Source organism: Schistocerca cancellata, chromosome 3 (assembly GCF_023864275.1).
Source record: "Schistocerca cancellata isolate TAMUIC-IGC-003103 chromosome 3, iqSchCanc2.1, whole genome shotgun sequence".
Lineage (NCBI taxonomy): Eukaryota > Metazoa > Arthropoda > Insecta > Orthoptera > Acrididae > Schistocerca > Schistocerca cancellata.
The window spans coordinates 857,543,305-857,570,370 of NC_064628.1; the positions used below are offsets into that span (position 1 = coordinate 857,543,305).

Genomic DNA, 27,066 nt, shown 5'->3' on the forward strand with positions numbered 1-27,066 from the left:
AAGCTACTGGAAACTTGTAATCGCTCACAACCCCCAGAAAATAATGAACTGAAACAAGAGGTAGCGCTTTGAGTGCCGTGGCATGCCAGGCTCTCGCCAACCCACCACCAGATAATTTACAGTTCATTCTGGAGAATGTGCTGGACAGGGTTGCTGTCGACCACCTCCTGTTTGAGGCTAGTTCAGGACAGGACAGGACAGTCAGTAAGCTATCTTGTGTTACCTTGTTGACAGATAATTCCACGGAGACCTCTATGACAGGGCACTCCCACCAACCTAACATACGACCTAATTATGCCCCTGCTGTCCGTAGTACCCGCTAAGTTAACCAGGGGTGATCAAGTTGTGCACGCCATGACAGTCCACAAAATAACACCTCTCACGACATTGGTGAAATCAGTCTAGCAATGTTCATTTTCCTTGGAACCTCAACACGTGGATGTGTCCATCAAGCTATTCACAGAACTGGGACTTGTCTGAGAAAACGACATTAAACCTCTTCTGCTTCCAATGTCATCACTGAGTGCATCTCTGCTGGCACGTCTGTGCTGATGCTTCAAGGGAAGCTGCTACAATGGTCGCAGTGCTGAGAATATGTGGCACTTCAGATGTCACTGCACTGTCCATGTGGATACCTGACTAGTTCCAAACAAAGTTCCTGACTTAAGATATATGATGTGGCAGTACGATGCTGCACCTCTGAGTGAACAATACTTCTGTCCTCTCAGGCGCTAGTCGCGTGGGCTATTGAGATCCTGCACAGCGTTGTGCATGGTCCTGCTGAACACATAAATGAGATATTCGCGTGACAGTTATAAGACCCCGACCAATGCGAGCAGAAACATTGTTGTTCCGCTGCTGTCAGACATAGACAGGTGCAGATGGACAACCTCTTTACACGAACACATAAAACGATCTTCTTAGAAAACAATAACCATTCACATGCTGTGTCTTAATAAGAAATCCGTTGGGTAATCTTTCTCTATATACAGAATATAGATAGCGCTACTCATATACATTATTTTGCACTGAAATGCTAATCATTTGCATATCCAAGAATTTAGCACACTTCTTGATCGACTGATGTTTGTTGCAAGGGTCCTCCAAGGTGTTGCAGTTTTACTGAATAGCAGTGTATTTTAGAATGCTCCTTTAAAAAACTTAACGAAAAATTATTTTTCTGTTTAAAGCTTTCTAATACTTGTCTTTGCTTTTCAGTGACTGAACAGAGCACTTTGATCGCCTTTCTGATGTAATCATTTCCAAGGCTGAATATCATCGTACAGCACAGGACTTGTAGAAGTTTTTTCCCTTCATACAAAAAAACGGAGTTCGAATTTTACTGTTATCACTGAGAAGAGAATGTAGCTACCTTCCTCGAACAGGTGGTAGGTACACTTATCTAAGGGAGGGGAATCATCAGTGTTATCAATTTTTTTATCCGTTTTTCACTGCAACTTGTCTCTCTCAATCAAGGATATATCGTATGGTGTCTGGTCTGAACCACGAAAATAATATCACCGTCTACTGTTTCCTCTCTTTTTTTTGTATGTTAAGCTTACACGTGCACACAAGCTTTCACTGTTCAGAACTGATGTATTTGGTGGAAATGCAGCTAATGCTACTTCCTCAGGATTGAAATACCGTATTGTAACATGCTGGTTTGTTATGTGGAGAGTGCAGAGAAATTTGGTGGTGCTAGTCTACTGTGAAACTGGAAATCGCACCGAGCGGGGTGGCGCAGTGGTTAGACACTGGACTCGCATTCGGGAGGACGACGGTTCAATCCCGCGTCCGGCCATCCTGATTTAGGTTTTCCGTTATTTCCCTAAATCACTTCAGGCAAATGCCGGGATGGTTCCTCTGAAATGGCACGGCCGATTTCCTTCCTAATCCTTCCCTAATCCGATGAGACCGATGACCACGCTGTCTGGTCTCCTTCCCCAAAACCAACCACCCAACCAACCTGGAAATCGTTAGTGTTTCTCACACTTCTCACTTTCTAACACCTATACCTGTTTTCAATCACGTGAACATTGATATCCATCCGGTTTTGACTGTGCTCAAACTAGCTCGAACTACGTAGAAATAGCCAGTAAGAAGACTTTAATAAATAACTTATGTGTGTCAATATAGAAACTTCCTGGTAGATTAACAGTTTGTGCAATGATGGGATTCCAGTCTGGGACCTCTATGTTTTGCAGGCAAGTGCTCTACCAACTCAGCTATCAGAACACGTCTCACGATCCGTCCTCTCAGGTTAGCTTCCGCCAGTACCTCGTCTCGGGTGGCTCAGTTGTTAGAGCACTCGCTCGCAAAATGCGAGGCTCCCAGATTCGAGTCTCGGTCAGGCACAGAGTTCTAGTCAGCCGTGAAGTTCTACAGCAGCTCCCATACCGCTGCAGGGTGAAAATTTCTTTCTGGGTGTGTCAGTAGCGTTGACAGATACATGGTACAGTGAAGTGGTTTCAAAATGCCAGGTGTGAATAGAGACCTAAACGATAATTTCTGTCCTAACACATCGCGTGTCGTATAATCTCATTCTGATCTCCAAATGTTGTTCCTCCTTACTTATTTCCGTCTTTTCCATGCTCCACCGTCCTGTGTCACATGTCGTGTACCATCTGTTACAGGGAGGCTCGGTGGACCGTAGGCTGCCGTTCGCCATCTTGTCAGCGATGCACCTGCTGGGAGCGCTGTCGGTGTCGTTCCTGCCGGAAACTGCGCTGCAGAGGCTGCCGGAGTCTCTGCAGGACGCCGCCGAGTTTGGCAGAGGGCGTCCCTACTGGAGCTGGAGACTCATCGCCCCGCCGTCATACGTTCAGGGACAATAGGCGCCCTCAGTTGCGGTCCAGTCTCCCATTTTGTCTTACATACTTCAAACTGAAGAACAACTTGTCTACTGAAGTGGGAAAAAAGCTTTAACTCTAGTATTGTACATATTGTAAATTGTCGCACGAAGTACGCACCAGAGTCGCAGTAACCCTTAATGATTTGCAGGTGAACTACTTGAAAATATAATATTTTGTAATGAAATTATGCTCTGACTTACTAAACTCATTTTATTTTACCTCTCTCATGTACTTTTTCAGTCGGTATTATTATTAACAAATCTGAAATACGAGACTAAGTAAAAACAGTCATTGAAACTTTTCAGGGAAGAAACCTGAAATTGATCCCGATCTAAAGACTTTATTTGCAGTTCAGTTAGATGTTGATGATATTCATTTAATGAACTGCACATATTACACGAAACGTTGAGGTATTCTCAGTTATTCATAAATGCGTTCATTCATTATTTCCACATTTTTGGAATGTGGACTACAATGTTATCGGCAAATGGTAGGCCTGAACTATTATGGACAACTATGTTCCAGCAATAGCCACTCTCACTGTGACGACTGGATTTTCTTCGTCAGTCGGCAGTCTGATGCACTTCGCCATTGTTCATAAACGCTGCAGTATCATCAGCTTCAGAATCACTTCCATCACGAGAGTGACTTCCATCACTTCCACAATTAGGTCGTTCTGACAGTGCTTCCTGTACAGGATTTTCTGTTAGTAAAATATATCTTTTTTACGTGCCATTTTCTCATAAATGAACTTCACAAATGTTCAACTGTGTGTGAAGTCTTATGGGACTTAACTGCTAAGGTCATCAGTCCCTAAATTATCCTAAGGACAAACACACACACCCATGCCAGAGGGAGGACTCGAACCTCCGCCGGGACCAGCCGCACAGCCCATGACTGCAGTGCCTAAGACCGCTAGGCTAATCCCGTGCGGCGAACTTCACATTCAGCGACTAAATGGTTACACAATCTGTACTCTAGGCTCACAGTAACCCTTAAAAGATATTTCTGTCAAATTAATTAGACAACAGTGCCTCACAAATGTGAACGTCCGTCGTCTACTATGTCTCACTCAATGCTGAATTTACGTTGGTGTCAGCGAGCTGTGTATGTGCAGTGGCGTATGCACAGGAACGAGAAGAAAGAAGAAAAAGATCCGTCAGAGTGACTCTGGTATACACTTCTAGGATCAGCAATCATGCTCTGACTCGTTGGTCCACCAGATCAAAGATGTTAAACAGAGAGGTCTCTTCCATATAGGTGAAATAACCTGTTGCACAGAGCACCGATGTTTGGGACGGAGAAAGGGGCGGGGGAAGGTGGGGGGGGGGGTTGGTAGGGAGGCAGAGTCGGTGGATAAGCGTGTAATTTCGGGCACATTTCTGTAAGATATCAACAAATTATGTTACCTTTTCGTTTACTTTCCCCCCGAATCAGGAGGAAACAATTGTATGACTACTGCCGCCACTCAGCTACCACAGACACATGGCCCCACTAGACTACGACGCACCCAGTACTATGTCAGTAACACCCAATAATAACACCGAGCGAGGTGGCGCAGTGGTTAGACACTGGACTCGCATTCGGGAGGACGACGGTTCAATCCCGCGTCCGGCCATCCTGATTTAGGTTTTCCGTGATTTCCCTAAATCACTCCAGGCAGATGCCGGGATGGTTCCTCTGAAAGGGCATGGCCGTCTTCCTTCTCCATCCTTCCCTAATCCGATGAGACCGATGCTGTCTGGTCTCCTTCCCCAAAACAACCCAACCCAACCCAATAATAACACCAGGGGACCGTCAGAGGAGGGAACCCATGCTAGTTCAGATGTGTATATACGACCTCAACAGTAGGAAACGTCTCATATCTGTTGGTAGGTCACGCGAGGACTGCCTTACTACACGTGCCCATATTTGCAACCCGCCGCTCAGGTAATCGCGAACCCATCATCACTGCCAATGGGTGTTAGGGACCTGTTCATGTCGAGCATGTATTATCTTTCAGATGTATCACCTTTCCTAGGCGACACCAATGGAACCAAAAATGCCACAGCCGTCTCTTCAGGTACCCAAACGTGGCTGCAGCTCACGGAAAGCCCCTCAACTCCGTCGATCACTACATCTATCTGTTTATGAAAAAGGGCCATTCCATCTGCAGCTGCAGAAAACGAAGGCAGTCACTATCCATCTCCCACATTGTAAATTCGAAGAAGTGTATTACCTCGAGGTATAACAGACGAAATGAAGATCAAAGGAAAACAGCTACAGGTGATCAAACTGCAGTGACGTGATGCTGCAGATGGCACAAGTTCATGCTAATAAAATTACGAACTACAAAAATTAAAAGAAGAAAGTAAGTACGAGCCCACACAGCCGCCGATCGCTTCCATGTAGCTCACCTGCAGAGAGTGTGGGAAAAGTCTTAAGCAACGCTATCGATCATAATATGCTGTCCAATCACATTAATGTGACTTCCTGTAAGAGCCAAAATAACAACCCCTTCATCGCCAGACGTGCAAGAGGACAGTCAGTTTGGTTATTTGAAGGTACCGCCAGCGGTGTGGTGTCATGCTGATTCCAGGGCCTAGCCAGCTGCCCGGAGTTTCTTGGTTGAGGATACCGAAGAGCGCCGGCCGCGGTGGTCTAGCGGTTCTGGCGCTGCAGTCCGGAACCGCGGGACTGCTACGGTCGCAGGTTCGAATCCTGCCTCGGGCATGGGTGTGTGTAATGTCCTTAGGTTAGTTAGGTTTAAGTAGTTCTAAGTTCTAGGGGACTTATGACCTAAGATGTTGAGTCCCATAGTGCTCAGAGCCATTTGAACCATTTTTTTGATACCGAAGAGCCCGATCGAGATGTCCCACACATTCTCGATTGGGTTCAAATCCGGGGAATTTGGTGGCCAGTGGAGAACGTTAAACCAATCCTGGTGCTCCCTGAACCACGCATGTACACATTGAGCTATGTGATACGTTCGATTGTCCTGGTGGTAGATGTCATCATGACGAGAAGGAACAAACTGCATGTAGGGGTGGACATGGTCCCCACAATTATAGTATCTGCTTATCAATTTTTTTCTTCCATAGGGACGATACCACCTAGGGAAGACAATGAAAACATTTCACAAATCAGAATGCTCTAGCTTCTGACCTGGACCCCTCTGCTTCTTTCACATGTTTCACGGTCTACAAGGCAAGATCGATGAGACCGACGGAGACGAAAACGTTTTTCTCCTAAAACGGTCGCCTGTCGCAGCTCAGTGGACATTCAGATGCTGTACTTGCGCGCAGATGCCAGCCTTCGTTGCCGAAAAGCACCAGTTGGCAGGGGTGCATGAAGCAGGCGCCCGCTGCTAAGGCCCCTACGCGGCAACATTCACTGAACGGTGCCTGAGTAGGCATTGCTGGTAGCCCCTTGGTTCATCTGGGAGGTCAGATGCTCAGCATTTGCATGTCTGTTCGCCTGTTCGCATCCACATAGCTGTCCTCCGTCCCTGTTATGTGTGGAGTGTGGTGCACCACTGTTGCCTCGGTTCCGGTTTCGGATGACGCCATTTTTCCGGGTGCAGTTCACTTTAACCACACAGGGATGAGCAACGTTTAAAAACTCGGCCATTTAGAAAATGCTTTCACTCTTGGCCCAGAAGCCCATGAACATACCCTGTCGGAGGTCAGATAAATTGCTCCACTACCGCAGTGCGACATCAATTTCCCCCTGAGGCGCTTTATATACCCGCACCTGCTAGTGCTGCCACCAGCCGTCTGTAAATGGTTATTACACACTGACGTCAAATTTAGTAGGTGGTCAGTGTGACTGGTCGGTGCCTTGCAGTGAAGTACATTTAAGCTGTTGCTGAATGCACGCTCATTGTTAGTCAAATAGAGAAAATGACCGCAATCACAAGCCTTTTTTGGTGTTGTTGACGTAAGTACTAGAGCGTCCGTGAGGTCTGTCGTAATTCATCAAATGCAGTAGTTGCCTTTTGAAGATATATGGAGGTAAAGATACGATTGACGGAGCAGCTTGATAGGGTAGGTTACGTTATAGGAAGGACAGTCAATTGATGCGATGTAACTGTTAATTTTTATGCTGTGAAAATTCACAATGCTACGAGGTAAAATTTAAACAAACGTCAATTTTATTTTTCGTAAGTGCAAGGTGTATATTAACACATATGCTCTGGAAGTCGACAAGCGAGAAATTTTAAAATCTATCATGAGATTGGGGTTCGGCTGCAAGGGCTTTCCGGATAGGTCACTTAAGTCGACAAAGGACCAGCCAACTGAGGACAATACTAGGCTTTTCCCCCAGTAGTAGGCAGAAAGTGGCGAACATTCATCCTGGTATACCACGCTTCTCCAGTGAAATGGCGGCTTTTGCTTCAGGATGAAACGTGGCCAAACTGAAATACTTCATAATTGCATCATAATTCGATGTTTAACAGTACGACAAATCCCAAAATATCGGGTTGCTTGTGGCATTGAGTCACATTTATTAAGCCTTTCATATTACAAATATAAAAATTATAGGAGTTAGCTGAAGACACTTAACAAATGTAGTTACAAGTGACTACAAATTAATAACTGCCGAACGCTTTTTGCTATCTATATAACCAAGGTATTGGATGATAGCTCGGGACTTCAGCTACCATTTCTGAGAGTCAAACATTGATACTCATTTTATTTGTTGAATTATTGCGTTTATACCCATTTACTACATAAATGTGTCAGATAATATATCCCACACAGGTACACAACAAATGGAAACAGTACAACAATTCTGAGATCTATCCATATCTAATCACGTATGTCTATCTCAGTTATTGACTGCTTGTTAATGAACTTAAGAAGATTAAATTATCTGTGTGATATAATACCATTAATAGGTATTGTGTGAACAGAGGCACCAGCTTAACACGCCACACTTATATTTCATATTTTTCAACATGTATTATTTATCATTTATTATAAGTGTATATGCACTGTAACATATTTAATTGATTATGTCTATGCTTTTGTATGTACATTAACATGTTTGGTCTCTGCAGAAATGAAATAAAATGTTCTTTAATTTCACCCATACATTTAAACTGTAACTTTATTACTATGCAAATGGTGGGCTATTTGATAGATTATAATAAATGATGCTATTTGAGGGGGAAGAGAGTGTTTCTTATCGGCGCGAGCGGTGAGGATTCATGGAGTGGCTCTTGGGAGGAAGATGGGATTTCTGGGAGAGGTAGAGAGTTGAAACTCTTGGTTTGGAGAGGTGGTACAACGGCAGTTCGTGTCGAGGGGGAACAGAGAGAGGATCTGGTGTGGAGGCGTGATACAGTGAGGTATATGTCGAGACGTAATAGAGGATAGAATTACGTTGCAAAGATGTTGGTGAGGTATGAACGGCTAGTAGTTGTGAATACTTTAAAATTTGTTCGTAATCGGTAAAATACAGATGCTAATGGGACTTTGACACAGTAGTTAGTATTAACGTTAACTGTGAGCAACTCTGAAGTGATTTACTTGCTTTCCACGGTTATTTGTGTCTAGTTAAAAGCACGGTACTGTTATTTGGTGAAATTATTGATTTGTAGGAAGCCCACTACCACTCTGATTAACACATTCTTAACTGCAACTGAATACTTATCAATTTGTATCCTTTAAACTGAATTACTGTACGACCACCATATCTAGATATTCTTTCTTGTATATCTAGATATTCTTTATTCGAAATCGAGTTATGGTGTCGTCTATATCCGCAGGTAATAATCCATTATTGTTATTTATAATTATTCATACAATTTGTGTTTATTTAAAATTTCGCCTAACTTCTCAGTACTTTAGCCATTTGACCAGAGGGTCATTATCTGTGATTTTAGCTTTCTTCGCTAATTTGTATTTAAGCAGTCTTACAAGGCTAGAGCCGATGACAACGTGGAGCCATATTTTGTGAACAGAGCCATGCATAGCCTAAATACTATTCGACCGCCAGTACCTCAGTCTGCTATGTCACAATTAAGGTTTTCCGTGTGGGACTCTAATTATAAAATCTAGCCCTATTCTTTAACAGTTGGTACGTCTGAAAGGATAAGAGGTTTTAAACATTCACGCACGATTTTTGCGAGGAAAAGAAATGCACTCACGCGACACGCTTGCACTGTAGCTTATGCGGCTTCTGTAGGCCAGTTTGAGACTGTTTCCAGGTGTAAAGGTAGCAAGTGTCTTTCGTTAGTTTGTTCTTCTCGAGGTCACCTACGCCACTGAGGTACGTTATAAACAGTTATCGTTTATACCCAATTAAAATCAACGTGACTAATCAGTTATGTAGGAGGAGAAAAGAAGGAAAAGCGGCAACGATATCATTACAGATGTACAACAAACTCGCACTAGGAAAGGGAGGGAAATACATGCGTCGATGCCTTGCAAAGCATCCATCGTGGAATTCGACTTCAACGAATTAAGGTAATCTCAGATTACTATAATAAAGAAGACTGGTTAGCAATGGGTCATCTAGCACGTTGTATAAGGGATCGAAGTCTCCATTCAGAAAGTAATAAATGAGATGAAAAAGACTGGAAAACATTTTAAGAAATCGGCGGAGTGATTAGCAATTACGGAAATGTTTTGGAGATGCTGGATAACTGATAAAAGAAATTGACATTTCACCCATAACTTAGAGGTCGGTAAAGGAATTCGTCTATTGCGAATCAACATAATTACCTATTGCTGACACCAAACCAAAATTCACAGCGACTTTCTAATACTTTGTGTTGGACATCATGTACACTCTCGCTGGGGGAAGTTTTAAGACTTTCACGAAATGGTAAGAGTGACATGTTTCTTGCATTAAATTAAAGTCCAAAAAAGGAAAGACAAAAAAATTATGGACTCTTGTATGCTACTAGGAAAAGATTTAAAACAGCCTATCGTGGAAGGAACATTCGTTCTCTGTCTTTCAAGGGGATTGTTCTTGCCAGACTTTGCTCGGAGTTGTTAGGCGTAGGTAACCTCATTGTAAAAAACGTGGCTGCTCAATGTGTGGTGACACATGTGGCAGAACAAATCGGGAAAGGGGTTTCCTAATTATTTTTTGTTCCCTACATTCTTAATGATCCCAATACCAGTTACACGTGTGTAGAGAAAGGATTTCGAAATTATAGTCAATTAAAGAAATACCTTCAATGAGGTATGAGACACTGGTGGACTGTCAGCAGTTTTAATAGAGTATGATGCAGTTTAGTAAGTTCAACAAGACCACAAATTTAGCTTAAGCAATGAATGATATTCGTATGTACAAAAATATTCATGAAAAATGAGAAGGTTTACATCACAGAATATTAATCGATTGTGACTATTCATAATGGTAACAGTTCATTCAATGCATTAGGTATTGAGGGGAGTGTCATACTTTCTGCGATGATTCATCATAGTTTTTCAACACATGGAGGGCCAGAGGATGAGGTTGTTTCTGATTGTAAGGAAATAGCTTTTCATAACAATAGAATGGAGGATGGAATGGTATCACTCAGTATAGGGCGACTCATCTTGGTAGAGCTGGCTACTGACGACTATATGTTTTGGAATGGTACTCACATGGAGCCCATTTGTTCTCAATACCTTAATGAGCCTCCTCCACAATGGTCTAGCATTTGGCTTGGGTCTAGTACCAGAATTATTTCTCATGCTTCTCTGCAGGTCAACGTATAATCATATTGGTACTACCATTTCTAGAGTGCTCTAGTAGACTAATGTTACAACACAACTATGCATAGAATCTTGCTTAAATCCTAGTTGCTTCATCATTATTCACATCTCTCAATAAATTTTGTAATTTTGTTTAAAATGATTACGTGCATACATTACTGTGTACTTACTAAGTGCACTCCTTCTGCAGAGCTCAGTAGTGCTGCAATTCCCTCTTTGTATATCTTGCCGTATCTATTGCTAATCACTGACTCTACACCCCAGTACATTTTCTACAACTAATAACAACAAACTGCAAGTTCTAAACTACAGAAAATACATGACAGTTATGCATCACTGCTATCATTCATATAGAAAACTCTGTTACATTTTCAAGAAATGTCAACACTTACAGATAAATACTAGATCAATAATCAATGTGAAATTATCAGATGACACTTCCTGTGCAGAGACATTAATAACAAACAGATAGAAAGATGTACTGGGCAGGATTCAATAATCATGTCAAAGTACCTCTCAAACATAATCAATTTCTCTTCGTTTCATTATCACCTATTTACAAATACCTACGCTGCATTCAATTTTGCACTCATTGGCCTGGTCCTATTCTCCTCTGCCTACGTCAGATTTTTCTCAGATATATCTATTAAATTGTGTTGTTGCCCACTCTTCTCTAGCATTTCTTTCATTTCGTTTTCATCTGCATCATCACTCCCAACTGGACGACACAGAGCGTAACTGCCATTCGCAAAGTACCTATAAAATATCAAGCACATAAAAAATAAACAACATTACATAACCATAAACACGTTATCACGGTTCAGATACACTCTACTCAAGTTGAAATATTGCTCTACACATTTTACCATTTAACAACTTTTACAGTGGAAATGTGATGGACCACTTAGCATTTCTGTTCCTGAGGATATCCACCTCTACGGTGTTTGAATGCAAAACATCTCTCTCTCTCTATAGGGTCCTCGATATACAGTGAGAAACTCATATATTAATGGATGACACTTGTTGGACAATTTACGTGATATTATTTACATCTGTTGTTCGACAACAATTGACTTTGATAATCTTCAGCGATTATCATTTCTCTGTCGTTAGTCAGCAGCCTACCTGATATTCGTTAGAGCTAGTCTCAGTACAACATTATTTCACAACTTGGTACTTATTGGAAATGGCACTATCTCTGGAATTTTTCCCTGTGGAAGCCAATTCGACACTACCTGAATTAGTGGTGGAAATGTTGAATCATTTGTCACCTCACTGATTATTTCCTTAAATTGCTGAATGTAAGAGTCCCACAGCATGTGACATCTTTCACAGTAAAATCTACATAGTTGCCCTAGTTCTTTCATTACACATTCAGGACAGGACAATGTATGAAATAGCGAGATAGAAATGGTTTTTAATCTTTGGACAATTTGAAGCACATTTCCAAAGTTTCGATCTAAATTGTGGGCCTTTTCCCGATAGCACCTTCTTCACATGTATGACTCTATACTGGAAATGGATAAAGATTGTGTGTATGACACACTGACTAGCAGCTGTCTTCAGTACTGTGGGTAACACAAATTTGGAACTTGACAACAAAAACAAAAACATGCGCATACCCCTGATTACTTCTCAGGAAAGACAAGCTCTTATATTCTTGACGGAATAATTGGAAATAAAGTTGTATGATGAGACTCCTTTGGCAGCTTTACTTTGCGACAATGCTTGCAGGAAGCTAATCGCAAATGCTTTCCCGAATATTAGAAAATAACACATTTCATGAAGCTTTTGAAATCACTTCCATCCCAAAATGTGTATCAATCAATCAGTTTGCCAAATTAACTTATTGGATAACTCACCAGGAATACAAACAGCACACTGTGAATCATCTGCATCTCTCTTCTTGAACAGGATATCATTTCTAATCAAATAAAGTTGTCAGTCGACAACGGTTGTAGTGATCACTTCACCTCACCTTACTTCCTTCCATGTCGGTTTCTTGTCTTGTCCCTAAACAATCTTTTCCAAAAATGCAACATTCTGAAATTATACGCTGGTGAAATATTCTTCATTGACATCATTGTTTTCCTGACAAGAAATGTATACGATAGTGAAACCGATCTCTGTAAGATACAGCGCCTGCCTAGCTAAGTGACCACTCAGTTTTGCGCTCATTCAAAGACAGTACTCTTTCGTCAGTATGAACCTTGGCCATCTGGCCAAATAAGGAACACCTAAATGTCTGAAAGACCCAACAATGGCAAGAGCCTTAAGGTCAGTCATAAAATAGTTGGGTTTTCGCTTAGTGATCACGCAGCTTGCAAAAGAAACAGCATGGTGCTTCACCACTCCATCTACTTCAAATTTCTGGAATAACTCAGCATGGAAACCCATCTTGCAGGTGTCTGAGCTTAGTTACAAAGCCTCACGTAAGTATGGATGAGAAGGAATTGGGGCCTATAAAGGTAAGTGTTCTATACTCTCAAATTCTGTCTGCGACTGGGCATCCCATTCCAAGGAGTCAATGAACCGAAGTATGGCGTAGCCAGAATTGTCAAATTAAATAATGTTTCGTAAAAACCGATCAACACCAAAAATGAACAAATATGCTCACCTTAGGACGAGAAACGTCTCTGATTTAATTTGTTTCATCTGAACCAGGTAAACTGCATAAGACAGTCACAGTGTGTCCAAGAAATTGCATTATTTTATCTGGATCAGGTGAAATACCTGACACATTCAGAATGTATCCAAATTCTGATTTTTCCAAATTAACTGTTACAGTCCACACGGGACACCGTGGCTGATGTGCACTGACCAGTTTTCGTCCACAGCCCTGGGTGAATTCATTCGTTTGTTCGGTAGAAGAGGCCAACAAGTGTTTTCCACGTTTTGGCCAGTCGACGATGAGAGAATCGAGGCGCACAGCCTGCAATCTTTCTCAAACGATTTTACAGAAAGTACTTGGTAAAAATATTTCAGTTGCGATTTACTTATAGCCTTATATGTCAGGTAAATTATGCCCATCATCCGTTAATGGTTATAGTTATTGTGATATTTATGCGGAAGTAAGACACTGCAAAATTCTGAAAAATTTGCAATGAAAAATAGAGGTCGCTATGATTTTGCCTTTGGTGCATATTGCATTTCATGCTGTCGCATGTGAAATTTAGCTAACACATTGAATTTTTCTTTAGAATTCGGGCCGGCCGGGGTGGCCGGCGGTTCTAGATGCTACAGTCTGGAACCGCGCGACCGCTACGGTGGTAAGTTCGAATCCTGCCTCGGGCATGGATGTGTGTGATGTCGTTAGGTTAGTTAGGTTTAAGTAGTTCTAAGTTCTAGCGGACTGATGACCTCAGATGTTAAGTCCCATAGTGCTCAGAGCCATTTAATTTTTTTAGACTTTGGTAGAGGTATCTATCCACCACCAATCTTGAGAAAATTGATCTGACATAGAACACTCATTTGCGACCGTACAGCGCCAACAATAAACACAGAGTGAAATATCGACCACATTCCTCATATTTCATTGACAGTTTCACATATCCAAATGATATTTTGGCAAGTGATGGCACACAAGGAGTAGAGTATTTTATCATATCATTATTGTGTAAAACTTCATTATCTAGCGTGTCATTCTACTAAATACAGACTTTTTCGATGAAAGAAGGTGGTTTTTAAGGCCAATCAATAGCTGGTGATACGAGAAATGCTATGGGTTTCGTTTTTTTTGTACTGAAGACATGCTTTTTCTTATGCTGTTGACCTTAATTTTCTTCAGTTCCTCACTTAATAAAAGTAATAAACCACAATTGTGTCTGCACAGCATGATAATGAGGTTAAACAGCATAAATTTCACTGTGTTTTGGCAGAAGAAGAAAATTTTAGAATGTCAGCCAGAGAAATGTGTACGTTTTATTCAAAATTCGCCACTCATGACTCTTCTCTGTAACCTTGAAATGGTTAACAAGCCAGGTGAAAGTAAATCGCTGCATTTTCGGCAGAATTCTCATTAGATACTAACGGAACTGAGGTGACAATAGATCTTTTTGAATGGTCACCATGCAAGTGTAGGGGTGGAGGGGCCCCACCTAATATTTACAAAAAACGTGAGATTATGCTTTAGTCTAGAATGGCACTTCCCCTCCAGCTCTCGGCATTTCCTCTACAACACCTGCCCATAATCCCCACCACTACCACTCTCCGCAAGCTTGCCCTGCCGTTCTCACATCTAATGCCCATGGCATTCTACTTGGGCTATACACTGAACTCATTGAAAATAATTAAAACTATTCAAAATCTCATTATCTTCCTCCCAACTTTCCTCGGAAATTAACATGTCATCAGCATATTTGGTGAACATCTCTCCTAAATATAGTGGAATTATGCTATTAGGACCTCTGATAAATGCAGGTAAACTGACATTCAACACAAAAGTAACACACAAAACTGATAATAACAGCCATAATTTACGAGTGCGATGAAATTCCTAACTGGAGGATCTCTTAGATCAACTGGACACAGAACCTTAATACCTTGGAAGTCTTGCAACAACTCATCTAATGTCAAAAGTAACCAGTTTTTGTCAAAATAACTATATTAGTCTCCCTTGAACCCAGCACCAACCTAATACGACCTCACTCCTATGTGATTACTAACAAAAAATTATCATATGAACTGACACCACTCTCTGGGGCAACATTTCTGTTTCTGCTTCAGCTTTCTCTTTGTAAATGTCTAGTGTTGGGTATAGCCAGACAAAAAATCACTTACCTTCCTTACCCTTGAAGTGATTCGCAAATCCCTTAATAGCATCTAAGTGCTCATAAAACACTGAAGAATGAGAACACATTACCTCAAAAACTTTCTTTTCATTATCTCCTTTCCCACTGCAACATATTCAATCTCGTTCTTATACCTTGTTCGGCACAAAGGTTCTTGATTCTTCTAATCATCTACTTGCAAATAAAGTAATTCTCAATATATACTCACTCATGATGCAAAAATGCTGACAGTATCATAGATTCAAAACCTCTTGTCAAAGGTCTACCCTCTCCTGTTCCGTTTCTCAGAATTCTATAAGGGGCGTTTAAAAAGAAACGAGCCAGAGGCTTAACTACAGAAACCAGTGCCTGTATGTTAGACGTATTGACCCTGACTGTTGAGATACTTGTCCCACTGACACAAGGAGGTGAATGACTGTCTCATAAAATTCCCTGGGCTGCAATGTTAACGAGTTCCGCACGTACAGCTGGACGTCGTCACCTGACGTGTATCGTTTGCCGCTCAGAGACTTTTTAAGGAGACGACAAATGGTGTAATTACAGGGAGAGGTCCGGGCTGTATGGAGGGTGGCCGATAATCTCCCATTTGAATTTCTTCAGGAGTGCCGTGACTATGTTGGCCGTGTGATGCTTTGCATTGTTGTGAAGCAGAATGACCCCACGGGTGAGACTGCCTGGTCGTTTTGATTTGATCGCTTGGCGAAGGGTGGTCAGGTTTGTGAGGAACGCTGAGCATTCACTGTTGTCCTGTGCTGCAGGAAGTGAATCAGAAGGAGGCCATCTTGGTCAAAGAAGAGCGTCAGCATAACCTTTCCTGCACTCGTGTGGATGGTCTTGGCTTTTTTGGATGGTGGTGACCCTGGATGCTTCCATTGGAGACTTTGTCTTTTTGATTGTGGTTCGAAGTGACGACACCATGACTCATCTCCAGCCACCTCTCGCGCCAGGAACGCATTCTCCTCCTGAGCATAGCGCTGGAGATGAGCAAGACAGTGGGCCATTCGACATGCTTCCTGGTGTGGTTGAAGACTGTGGGGCACCCATTGGGCACACACTTTGCACATGTACAGTCGTTCTTTCCAAATGGTGTGATCACTTCCGACGCTCAGTCTGACCATGGCGGCTATGGCTTTCAATGTCACTCGACGGTCCTGGGTAATCAGTGCATCCACCAGCTGGACGGCGTCATTAGTAATGCAGTGTGGTGCTCCAGACCGTGCATCATCGGCTAACGACAGCCGTCCTTCCCTGAAGCGCTTGTGCCACGCCTTGACGCTTGCTGTGTGACATTCGTCGATGAATGTCCGTTCCTTCTGCTCCTTCCGCTAGCAGAAAACGAACAACACCTCTTTGCTCTTCTGTTGGTGCCTCCATGTCACTGTTTGCAATGCGACTGGCAGCGTTGGACCATTGATGCATGCTGCTGCTAGCTCTGTATAGCCACGTGACGTGCACTTGTGCCCTCTGGAGATAGGCTGTGAAGTTTCACGCTCTCGTCGGAACCACACCTCGTTACACACGCCACGATGTTACCCTCCTGTCACCGGTTTGTGCATTCCAGACTCAGGATCATTTCTTTTTGAACTCCACTTATAGTAAATAATTACACTACTGGCCATTAAAATTGCTACACCACGAAGATCACGTGCTACAGAGCAATGCGTACCATCACGTTTCCGACTTTTATAAAGGTCGGATTGTAGCCTATCGTGATTGCGACCCGTGTTACGACCCGTGGCTCTACCCTTCATTCTATCCCTGCGGAACCCTACATTTCAGCAGGATAATGCACGATCGCATTTTGCAGGTCCTGTACAGGCCTTTCTGGATACAGAAAATGTTCAACAGCTGTCCTGGCCAGCACATTCTCTAGATCTCTTCCCAATTGAAAACGTCTGGTCAATGGTGGCCGAGCAACTGGCTCGTCACAATACGCCAGTCACTACTCTTGATGAACTGTGGTATCGTGTTGAAGCTGCATGGGCAGCTGTACCTGTACACGCCATCCAAGCTCTGTTTGACTAAATGCTCAGGCGTATGAAGGCCGTTATTACAGCCAGAGGTGGTTGTTCTGGGTACTGATTTCTCAGAATCTATGCACCCAAATTGCGTGAAAATGTAATCACATGTCAGTTCTAGTATAATATATTTGTCCAATGAATAGCCGTTTATCATCTGCATGTCTTCTTGGTGTAGCAATTTTAATGGCTAGTAGTGAATTTATAAACTGGGCTACTCAAGAGACGTGAATAACACATGAAACTGTTCCACAGTGTTAACCCAGACTAGCAGAGCAAGTAACATATAGCAGCAACACAACATTTTTACTCTGCAATATTCACTTATCTTCACGGTTATTGAAAAATTAGACGTGTGCCTATTAAAAATCAGTGCAAGAAATTTAAATCGAACCCAGCTCCGTATGTGGCGCGACTGTAATTTCTTATCAGCGCAGGTGTGCCACATCTGATAACAATTCTGACATCTCATATCTCTCTAGTGTATCGCAGCCTTTTCAATAGATTAATTCTTTTTCGATTCAGTCGCCATTAAGCAGCTGCCTTGGCTACCCGGTGCGTACACTGGACTCGATTTCGTAATCACTGAAATAAAATCATGTATTTGCCATCTACACATACTGTGAACACTGTACAATGTGAAGTTTCCGCAGGGAGTGTTGCTTTCCGTTGAACTCCTGTGCTGGTAAACGTCGCACACTGCAAACGCCAAGCTGAGTTAATGCACTCTATTTTTCTGTAATTTAATAAACCACACCTCCTCTGCCTGTGAACGGTGTCAATGTGTAGGAAGCTCAGAAGTAATTTACTTCACTTTATTACCCGCCAATAATAGTGAACCATTAGAGAAATATTTCTGTGAAAGAGCTCGTTGCTGCATGTCCTGGTCAGAACAATTTCTGCCTCAACGGCCTGACACTAACCAGCGTCATCGGAGGTGATAGCGACGTATTGCGCCTTGAGCCTATGATCTACAGGGAACGTTTCTGCACTCACATAGCCAATAATGACGTGCTTTGATATTGTAGCATGGTTTTAAGGGTAAAGTATTTTTACGAGAAAACTTTACCTTGATATAGGAGGTTGGTGGTTACATTCGCGACGATTTTCTCTGGTGTGGTGGTACGTACGTAGCTGTTAGTGTACTTATCAAGGTCATTTTTCATTTGAGGTTCTGGCGCTGTTCTTGCATAACACTCCAACGTTGCGTATATGGAACGTGGTCGAATTAAGTCAGGTGATGTTGAAGGAATTAGATTAGGAAATGAGACACTTAAAGTAGTAAAGAAGTTCTGCTATTTGGGGAACAAAATAATTGATGATGGTCGAAGTAGAGAGGATATAAAATGTAGACTGGCAATGGCAAGGAAAGCGTTTCTGAAAAAGAGAAATTTGTTAACATCGAGTATAGATTGAAGTGTCAGGGAGTCGTTTCTAAAAGTATTTGTATGGAGTGTAGCCATGTATGGAAGTAAAACATGGACGATAAATAGTTTAGACAAGAAGAGATTAGATGCTTTCGAAATGTGGTGCTACAGAAGAATGCTGAAGATTAGATGGGTAGATCACATAACTAATGAGGAGGTATTGAATAGAACTGGGGAGAAGAGGAGTTTGTGCCACAACTTGAATAGAAGAAGGGATCGGTTGGTAGGGCACGTTCTGAGGCATCAAGGGATCACCAATTTAGTCCTGGAGGGCAGTGTGGAGGGTAAAAATCGTAGAGGGAGACCAAGAGATGAATACACTAAGCAGATTCAGAAGCATGTAGGTTGTAGTAGGTATTAGGAGATGAAGAAGCTTGCACAGGATAGAGTAGTATGGAGAGCTGCATCTCTGGACTGAAGACCACAACAACAACAACAACAACAACAATTGGCCCATGGTTTTTCGGAGAGAATTCTCTCGTTAGATAGTCAATATCCCGAGATGGTTGGATGGCCTCGCCGATATTGCTCCAGACGTTCTCAGTCGGGGAGAGACCCACGCCCTACCCAGCCAACGTAGGGCTTGGCAATCACTAAGACAAGCAGTAGGAACTCTGACGCTTGTGGGCGGCCATTATGTTTGCAAAATTTAAGCGCGAAATAGCTTACGATAAGGAGCAGCAAAACAGGGTGTAGAATATCGTCGATCTACCGCTACCCCGTAAGGGTGCTATGGGTGACAACCAAATGTGTGCCTGCTATGGAATGAAATGGCAGCTCAGACCATCAATCCTGGCTGTCGGGCCACATGAGGATGGCAGTCAGGTTGGCATCCCACAGTTATCCGTGGAGTCTCCACGCCCCAGACACGTTTGTGCATGTCGTCCCGGTTCAGTTTCAAGCGCGACTCATCACTGAAGACAATTCTACTCCAGTTAATGAGATTTCGGGCTGAAGACCTGTGTGGTGGCGCTCCGGACAGTGGCGGGATACCAGAGACTGACTGTCACCCACCATACAGCCCGACAACCAGGAGTGATGCTCTTGGGCGACATTTCTTTTTATAGCAGGACACATTTGGTTGTCATCCGAGGCATTCTTACAGCACAGCGGTACGTTGACGATATTTTATGATTCGTTTTGTTACCCTTCATGGTAAGCCATCCCATTACATTTCAGCAAGATAATGCCCGCCTGCAAACGGAGATACTTTTTACCGCTTGTCTCGGTGCTTGCCATATCCTCCTTATCCAGCGAGATCGCTAGCTCTTTATTCACATGAAGTACTGAGTGCTACTTACAAGGAATTTCAGATCGATTCCGTATTTCTGGATTTCCGGAAGGCTTTTCACACTATACCACACGAGCGGCTCGTAGTGAAATTGCGTGCTTATGGAATTTCGTCTCAGTTATGTGACTGGGTTTGCGATTTCCTGTCAGAGAGGTCTCAGTTGGTAATATTTGACGGAGAGTCATCGAGTAAAACAGAAGTCATTTCAGGCGTTCCCCAAGGTAGTGTTATAGGCCCTTTGCTGTTCCTCATCTATATAAACGATTTAGGAGACAATCTGAGCAGCCGTCTTCGGTTGTCTGCAGATGACAGTGTCGTTTATCGACTAATCAAGTCATCAGAAGATCAAAACAAACTGCAAAACGATTCAGAAAAATTATCTGAATGGTGCGAAAAGTGGCAGTTGACCCTAAATAACGAAAAGAGTGAGGTCATCGACATGAGTGCTAAAAGGAACTCGTTAAACTTCGGTTACACGATAAATCAGTCTAATCTAAAAGCCGTAAATTCAACTAAATATTTAGGTATTACAATAACGAACAACTTAAATTGGAAGGAACACACGGAAAATGATGTGGGGAAGGCTAACCAAAGGCTGCGTTTTACTGGCAGGACACTTAGAAAATGTAACTGACCTACTAAGGAGACTGCCTACACTACGCTTGTTCGGCCTCCTTTAGAATACTGCTGAGCGGTGTGGGATCCTTACCTGACAGGACTGACGGAGTACATCTAAAAAGTTCAAAGAAAGGCAGCACGTTTTGTATTGTAGCGAAATATGGCAGAAAGTGTCACAGAAATGATGGAAGATTTGGGCTGGAAATCATTAAAAGAAAGGCGTTTTTCGTTGCGACGGAATCTTCTCACGAAATTCCAATCACCAACTTTCTCCTCTGAATGCGAAAATATTTTGTTGACACCGACCTACACAGGGAGAAACGATCACCAAGATAAAATAAGGGAAATCAGAGCTCGTACGGAAAGATATAGGTGTTCATCCTTTCCGTGCGCTATACGAGATTGGAATAATAGAGAAGTGTGAAGGTAGTTCGATGAACCCTCTGCCAGGCGCTTAATTGTGATTTGCAGAGTATCGATGTAGATGTAGATACAGAGGCATACGGACAGTTGTTTTTCCCTCGCTCTGTTTGCGAGCGAAACAAGTTAGGAAGTGAAAAGTGGTGGTACAATGTACTCTCCGCTACCCACCGTACGCTCTGCGTAGATGTAAGTGCAGACGCAGGCGCTCTTCTTTCTTTACGAGATTCCTCCGTAAGAAGTACTATACTTCAGTAAGAAAATTTTTACACAACTAACCAGGCCACGTCACAACAGTATTGCATAAATCCCAACAACACAAGGTAACCTCATATAACACAAGTGTCCTATAAGCTCGCTCTTTTATAGATGTGCTACGCCAGAATTCTCCCAATAAACCGAAGGCGACAATCTGCGTCCCTTAATATCAATCTTAGGTCCTCGCTCCATTTCATAGAGCTTGGCAACGTTATGCCTAGATATTTAGTCGAAGTGGCTGGGTCATGCAGCTCTCCACAAATACTATATTGGAACATCACGGATTGATTTTCCCACTTATTTACACTAACTTACATTTTTCTAAATGGGACATTCAATAGGTAGTGCAATACATTTATTTCTCTGCCAGTTTCAGTTGAAAAAACGCAGATTGGGTTTTTTGGGGGAGGAGACCAGACAGCGAGGTCATCAGTCTCATCGGATTAGGGAAGGACGGAGAAGGAAGTCGGCCGTGCCCTTTCAAAGTACCATCCCGGCATTTGCCTGGAGCAATTTAGGGAAATCACGGAAAACCTAAATCAGGATGGCCGGACGCGGGATTGAACCGTCGTCCTCCCTAATGCGAAAAAAAACAATGCAGAATTTCTTGTGGACATCGTGGAATATTCCCACTTCAGCCCCTAATGTTTTGTGAAGTTGAGATGCACCCTTCACAGTGCCATCTGTAACAAAGTGCATTCCAGGCACAGACTTTCTTTTGGCAGAAAATTAGAGCATCGCAGATACACTTAGGCACTTGCTGAATGTCTATAGTGACCTGGTTGTGAAAGCACAGTGAATCGTTGGGTAATGTCTGTCATCATCGCTACAAGGTTGCGCAAACCTGCCCGACCTCCCGTTCGCCGGTTGGCCGCACACGCCTGTGGCTCCTGCGGTGTTGGAACGTGCGGACACTCTAATTCCAGGTGATCGACGGATCACAATCAAACGCCTCACTGCCCAACCGAAAGTCTCTGTTAGTAGTGTTGACACACTCGTCCACCAGTTGTGCTACAAAAGGTGAGAGACTGCGGGGTTCTCCTACCTTCTAACTCCCATCTATTTGGCCCAGTGAAGGATGCACCCTATGGGGGGCTGTATGTGGTTGATGGAGACGTTACTGATACAGAGAGACCTCGACCTGTAGATTGGTACCACGCAGACAAACAGGCCCTACCGTTAATGTGACGAAAGCCCGAAGAAATGTTCAAATGTGTGTGAATTCCTGATGGACCAAACTGCTTAGATCATCGGTCCCTAGACTTACACACTACTTAAACTAACCTATACTAAGAACAAAACACACACCCATGCCCGAGGGAGGACTTGAACCTCTAGCGGGAGGGGCCGCGCAGTAAGTCCGTCCCATTGAACGGGTTTTATGCTGAGAAATAGGCTTTCGTAGCCAAAAGAGTGGAAAATAACATGGTGTATTGCAATCGTACATAAAACCACCCTGATTTCATAAACAACGCCCCTCGTACATCTACAGATCTGCCATACATTGTACCAATTAGTAATTTTGTCTAAGGCATCCTACACCCTACTCCACACACTCAACGACGACATTTTCCCCGTGCAGTACAGAGTAATCAGCAAACAGTTGTTTACTGCTGATAACTGCTGATTTCAAATGGTTCAAATGGCTCTGAGCACTATGGGACTTAACATCTGTGGTCATCAGTCCCCTAGAACTTAGAACTACTTAAACCTAACTAACCTAAGGACATCACACACATCCATGCCCGAGGCAGGATTCGAACCTGCGACCGTAGCAGTCGCGCGGTTCCGGACTGAGCGCCTAGAACCGCTAGACCACCGCGGCCGGCAACTGCTGATTTATATAAAAGGAGCATTCCATATTAATCTGTACTTTATAATCATCTTGAGGTTGAAGCCCTTTTGTCCGTGTTTGCTTTAACAACACATATGTTTTTGGATGGTGTCCGCCTTTAGCAAATCACAGTTTTGTTTTTTATCCAGAACAGTTCAACTGCGGTTGCGGCATCATCAGTGAGCTTTTATGTTATGGCTGCTAAACATAAAGAATGCTCTTTACTGTTTGCATACTTTAAATATTGGTTTTTGAATCGTAATTACAGACGTTTGAATAACACTTAAAATTATGTATTCATAACTTTTTACCACATAGTGTGGTTTTCCTGCTGTATTATATTTTTTTAGTGTCTGTTTTCTCACAGTTTATCATCTGCAACCATATACAACTTAATGTAGACAAAATATTTAAGCAAAAATTACGATTTGGAAATTGTTATGGCTACGCCTGAAATTAATTAATTTTATGTGGAACGTTTTGTGTGTGTGTGTGTGTGTGTGTGTGTGTGCGTGTGTGTGTGTGTGTGTGTGTGTGTGTGTGTGTGTGTGTGTCTTCCCATTATGTTTCACTTCCGTTTTCTTTTTTCCTCATCTTCTTCATTGTGAAGTTCTGTGTATTGAGCTGCCACTGCCAATGCTTCAATGTTTACCACTTGTAGAAACAAGGTGGCGGACAGTGGAACAGTTGAATAGACAGCTCTCTGCAATGGAACTCTGTTCTCTGCTCTCACAGAATTATTGGATAACACCAAGTTATTGCATAGGAACGCTCAATGAGCGACCTGACGACGTTAAAACAAAACTGCATTAACAGTCACTCGATTGATTTTTGTTGTTTCGAATTAGAGCATGCAGTACTCCTACACTAGACATCTGAGCCTTGCCTGTTGAAAGCAAATGTCGCAGTGATGGTTAAATGGTAATCAATCACTTATATGAGTAGTTGAAACTTCATTAATGTGGAAAATCATTTACGCCAGAACGATCTTTTTGTGCCTTTTTTTCCCTAAAAGCACTCGCTCCACACACAGTTTAAATCTTTCGAGCTGCCTCCTTGGCATTCACCCCTTATTATACCAAAAGTAAATACTGTGTTGCAGATGTTACGCCTGTTCCCACTTGCGACCCAATTTTATAACGCTTAACCATAGTTCATGACTTTCAAGTATGCAAAATCCGATGATTAACTGCAAGATGATAACTACAACTTCAAATTCGAAAGTGACAGCTGATACATACACTGACAGCGTCGCGCCGCGTTCACCTAGCCGGCGCCAGATTTCAGGCGGCGGGTGGCGTCTGGCCGGTGGCCGGTAGCCGCTGCAGCGCGAGGAAACGCTCGAGCGTAAGCTGTTCTTGACGCGACGCAGCCACGAGCTGTCCTGCGGAATTGTTTCTGGAAGTATTTGTTATTATTTGTGGGTAAAATGTGAAGCGAATTATCTTCGATGTTCAATCAGACTCATAACTTTAGACAAGGGCCGAAATATGGTTAAAAAAAAGGGAGTTACGGTCGGACGCGAACACGCGACTATAAGGTTAGAATGCGTGGCGATTACCACCGTTTTTTACTTTTTTTTGTCTCCTTGCACCCCTTCAACCTGTCTTTTACACTAGCCAACTTTTGCCTTCTCGGCCCGGGTTCTCCGCCTTTAAAGAGAGAATTTAACTTAATGATGTAGAAACACGTTTCCTCTGAACGGCAAACTAAGTATGCCCCTTTTGTTGCCTTTTGTTTGCTACATTGCTTGAATAAAATAAATATAAATTCCATTGAGAGGGCATTTACATAACTGTTATGGAAACGTAACAGCATCTATTAATTTCTTTCTCAGTATGTGGAAAAACGGAAAGAAGCAAAATCATTATTGCTTATATGTAAAATTATCTTCTTCAGAAAGGTAACAAAGTAAAGTAGGCCTCTGTTGCTTGATTTGACTAACAATTAACATAAAGTTGTCTTCATGTCTAAAGCAAAAGAAAGAAAGAGAGAACTAAATAAAAGGTATTTGTCACTTTCATCATTGTTGTATACTTTCCTCAAAACAAAGTAATATACAGGGTGTATTATAATTAATGGTGTAAACGAATACAGTTGAAAGTACACGATACCAGAAACAAAAAAATCTCAGAAAACATAGGGTCGAAGATGCATACCTCATGAGCTACGAGCCATTTTTCATCTTCGATATTGTGAAACAAATCTCTTCTGCTGCAAGTTCTTTGCTTTCCATGTTTTGGGAAGTGGTAGTATGGATCAAAATAATAAAAAAAGTGTCCAGCAAACATGTGCTCTAGAACATACCTTAAAAGTTACGAGCACTTGATCATTACTAGAGTTGTGTTTCAAAGGAGCAAAGATGAAGAAGTGCTCATAGCTCTTAAGGAATGCATTTTAGAGCACATCTTTACTGGGATTTTTTTCTTGTTTTGGTCAATACTACCAGTTCCCAAAATATGGAAAGCAAAGAACTTGCAGTAGAAGAGATTTGTTTCATAATATCGAAGACGAAAAATTACTCATGACTCCTACGGTAGGCATTTTCGACCCTATGTTTACTAATACGTTTTTGCTTCTAGTATCGTGTATTTTTAACTGTATGCGTTTACGCCATTAATTATGATACACCCTGTATGCAGATGGACTTAACTGGTCTATACTGATGAGCTTCTATGTTTACTTGCTGTTTCAAAACCTCCTACTGCTACGTGAAGTAGAAACTTTAACCAAAAGTAATTCGTGTAATATACGAAATGTTTGGTTGTTTAGTGTAAATTACTCGCTTCTATTGTTTACAGTATTGTTTTAGTTTAAAAAATTGCCAAATTTTCTTTGTATTTTTTAACACACATCAACTTACGATGGTGAATTGTAAGATATACTCCGAACTCCTCCCTACTGCTTGATTCTTTTCTTAGGATGTAATGCACCGTTCGGCCTTTCAATCAGTTGAGTGCGTTTCATTTTGTTTTAGGGTAAGGTATACTGTCAAGGTTTAAAAATTCAGCAGGCGTAACGGCGTTGAGCATGGTTCTGCTGATGCTATCTTTTGTCTTATGTAGAGCCATATGTCTTGTACATTGTCACACAACAATCTATGCTCTTCGGTATCTGGTATATTACATAATGTACACGACGGTGACTCTGACAATCCAATATAGTGAAGTTTAGAGTTCGTCGTAATTTTGACAGCAAAGTACCAGGTCGACTTGACATAAACTCCTGGAAATGGAAAAAAGAACACATTGACACCGGTGTGTCAGCCCCACCATACTTGCTCCGGACACTGCGAGAGGGCTGTACAAGCAATGATCACACGCACGGCACAGCGGACACACCAGGAACCGCGGTGTTGGCCGTCGAATGGCGCTAGCTGCGCAGCATTTGTGCACCGCCGCCGTCAGTGTCAGCCAGTTTGCTGTGGCATACGGAGCTCCATCGCAGTCTTTAACACTGGTAGCATGCCGCGACAGTGTGGACGTGAACCGTATGTGCAATTGACGGACTTTGAGCGAGGGCGTATAGTGGGCATGCGGGAGGCCGGGTGGACGTTCCGCCGAATTGCTCAACACGTGGGGCGTGAGGTCTCCACAGTAAATCGATGTTGTCGCCAGTGGTCGGCGGAAGGTGCACGTGCCCGTCGACCTGGGACCAGACCGCAGCGACGCACGGATGCACGCCAAGACCGTAGGATCCTACGCAGTGCTGTAGGGGACCGCACCGCCACTTCCCAGCAAATTAGGGACACTGTTGCTCCTGGGGTATCGGCGAGGACCATTCGCAACCGTCTCCATGAAGCTGGGCTACGGTCCCGCACACCGTTAGGCCGTCTTCCGCTCACGCCCCAACATCGTGCAGCCC

General features: G+C 42.8%; 1 protein-coding gene across 1 annotated transcript in view; it reads left to right on the forward strand.

Moving 5' to 3' along the window:
• The window catches only part of LOC126176613 (solute carrier family 22 member 1-like), a 73,508-nt gene extending 70,514 nt beyond the window's left edge, over positions 1-2,994 (forward strand). Inside the window, exon 7 of the mRNA XM_049923773.1 lies at positions 2,634-2,994. Within this exon, the coding sequence (XP_049779730.1) occupies positions 2,634-2,834 (201 nt within the window). The 3' untranslated portion in view covers positions 2,835-2,994. The remainder of the gene's footprint in view (positions 1-2,633) is intronic.
• The last annotated feature ends 24,072 nt before the right edge of the window (positions 2,995-27,066 follow it).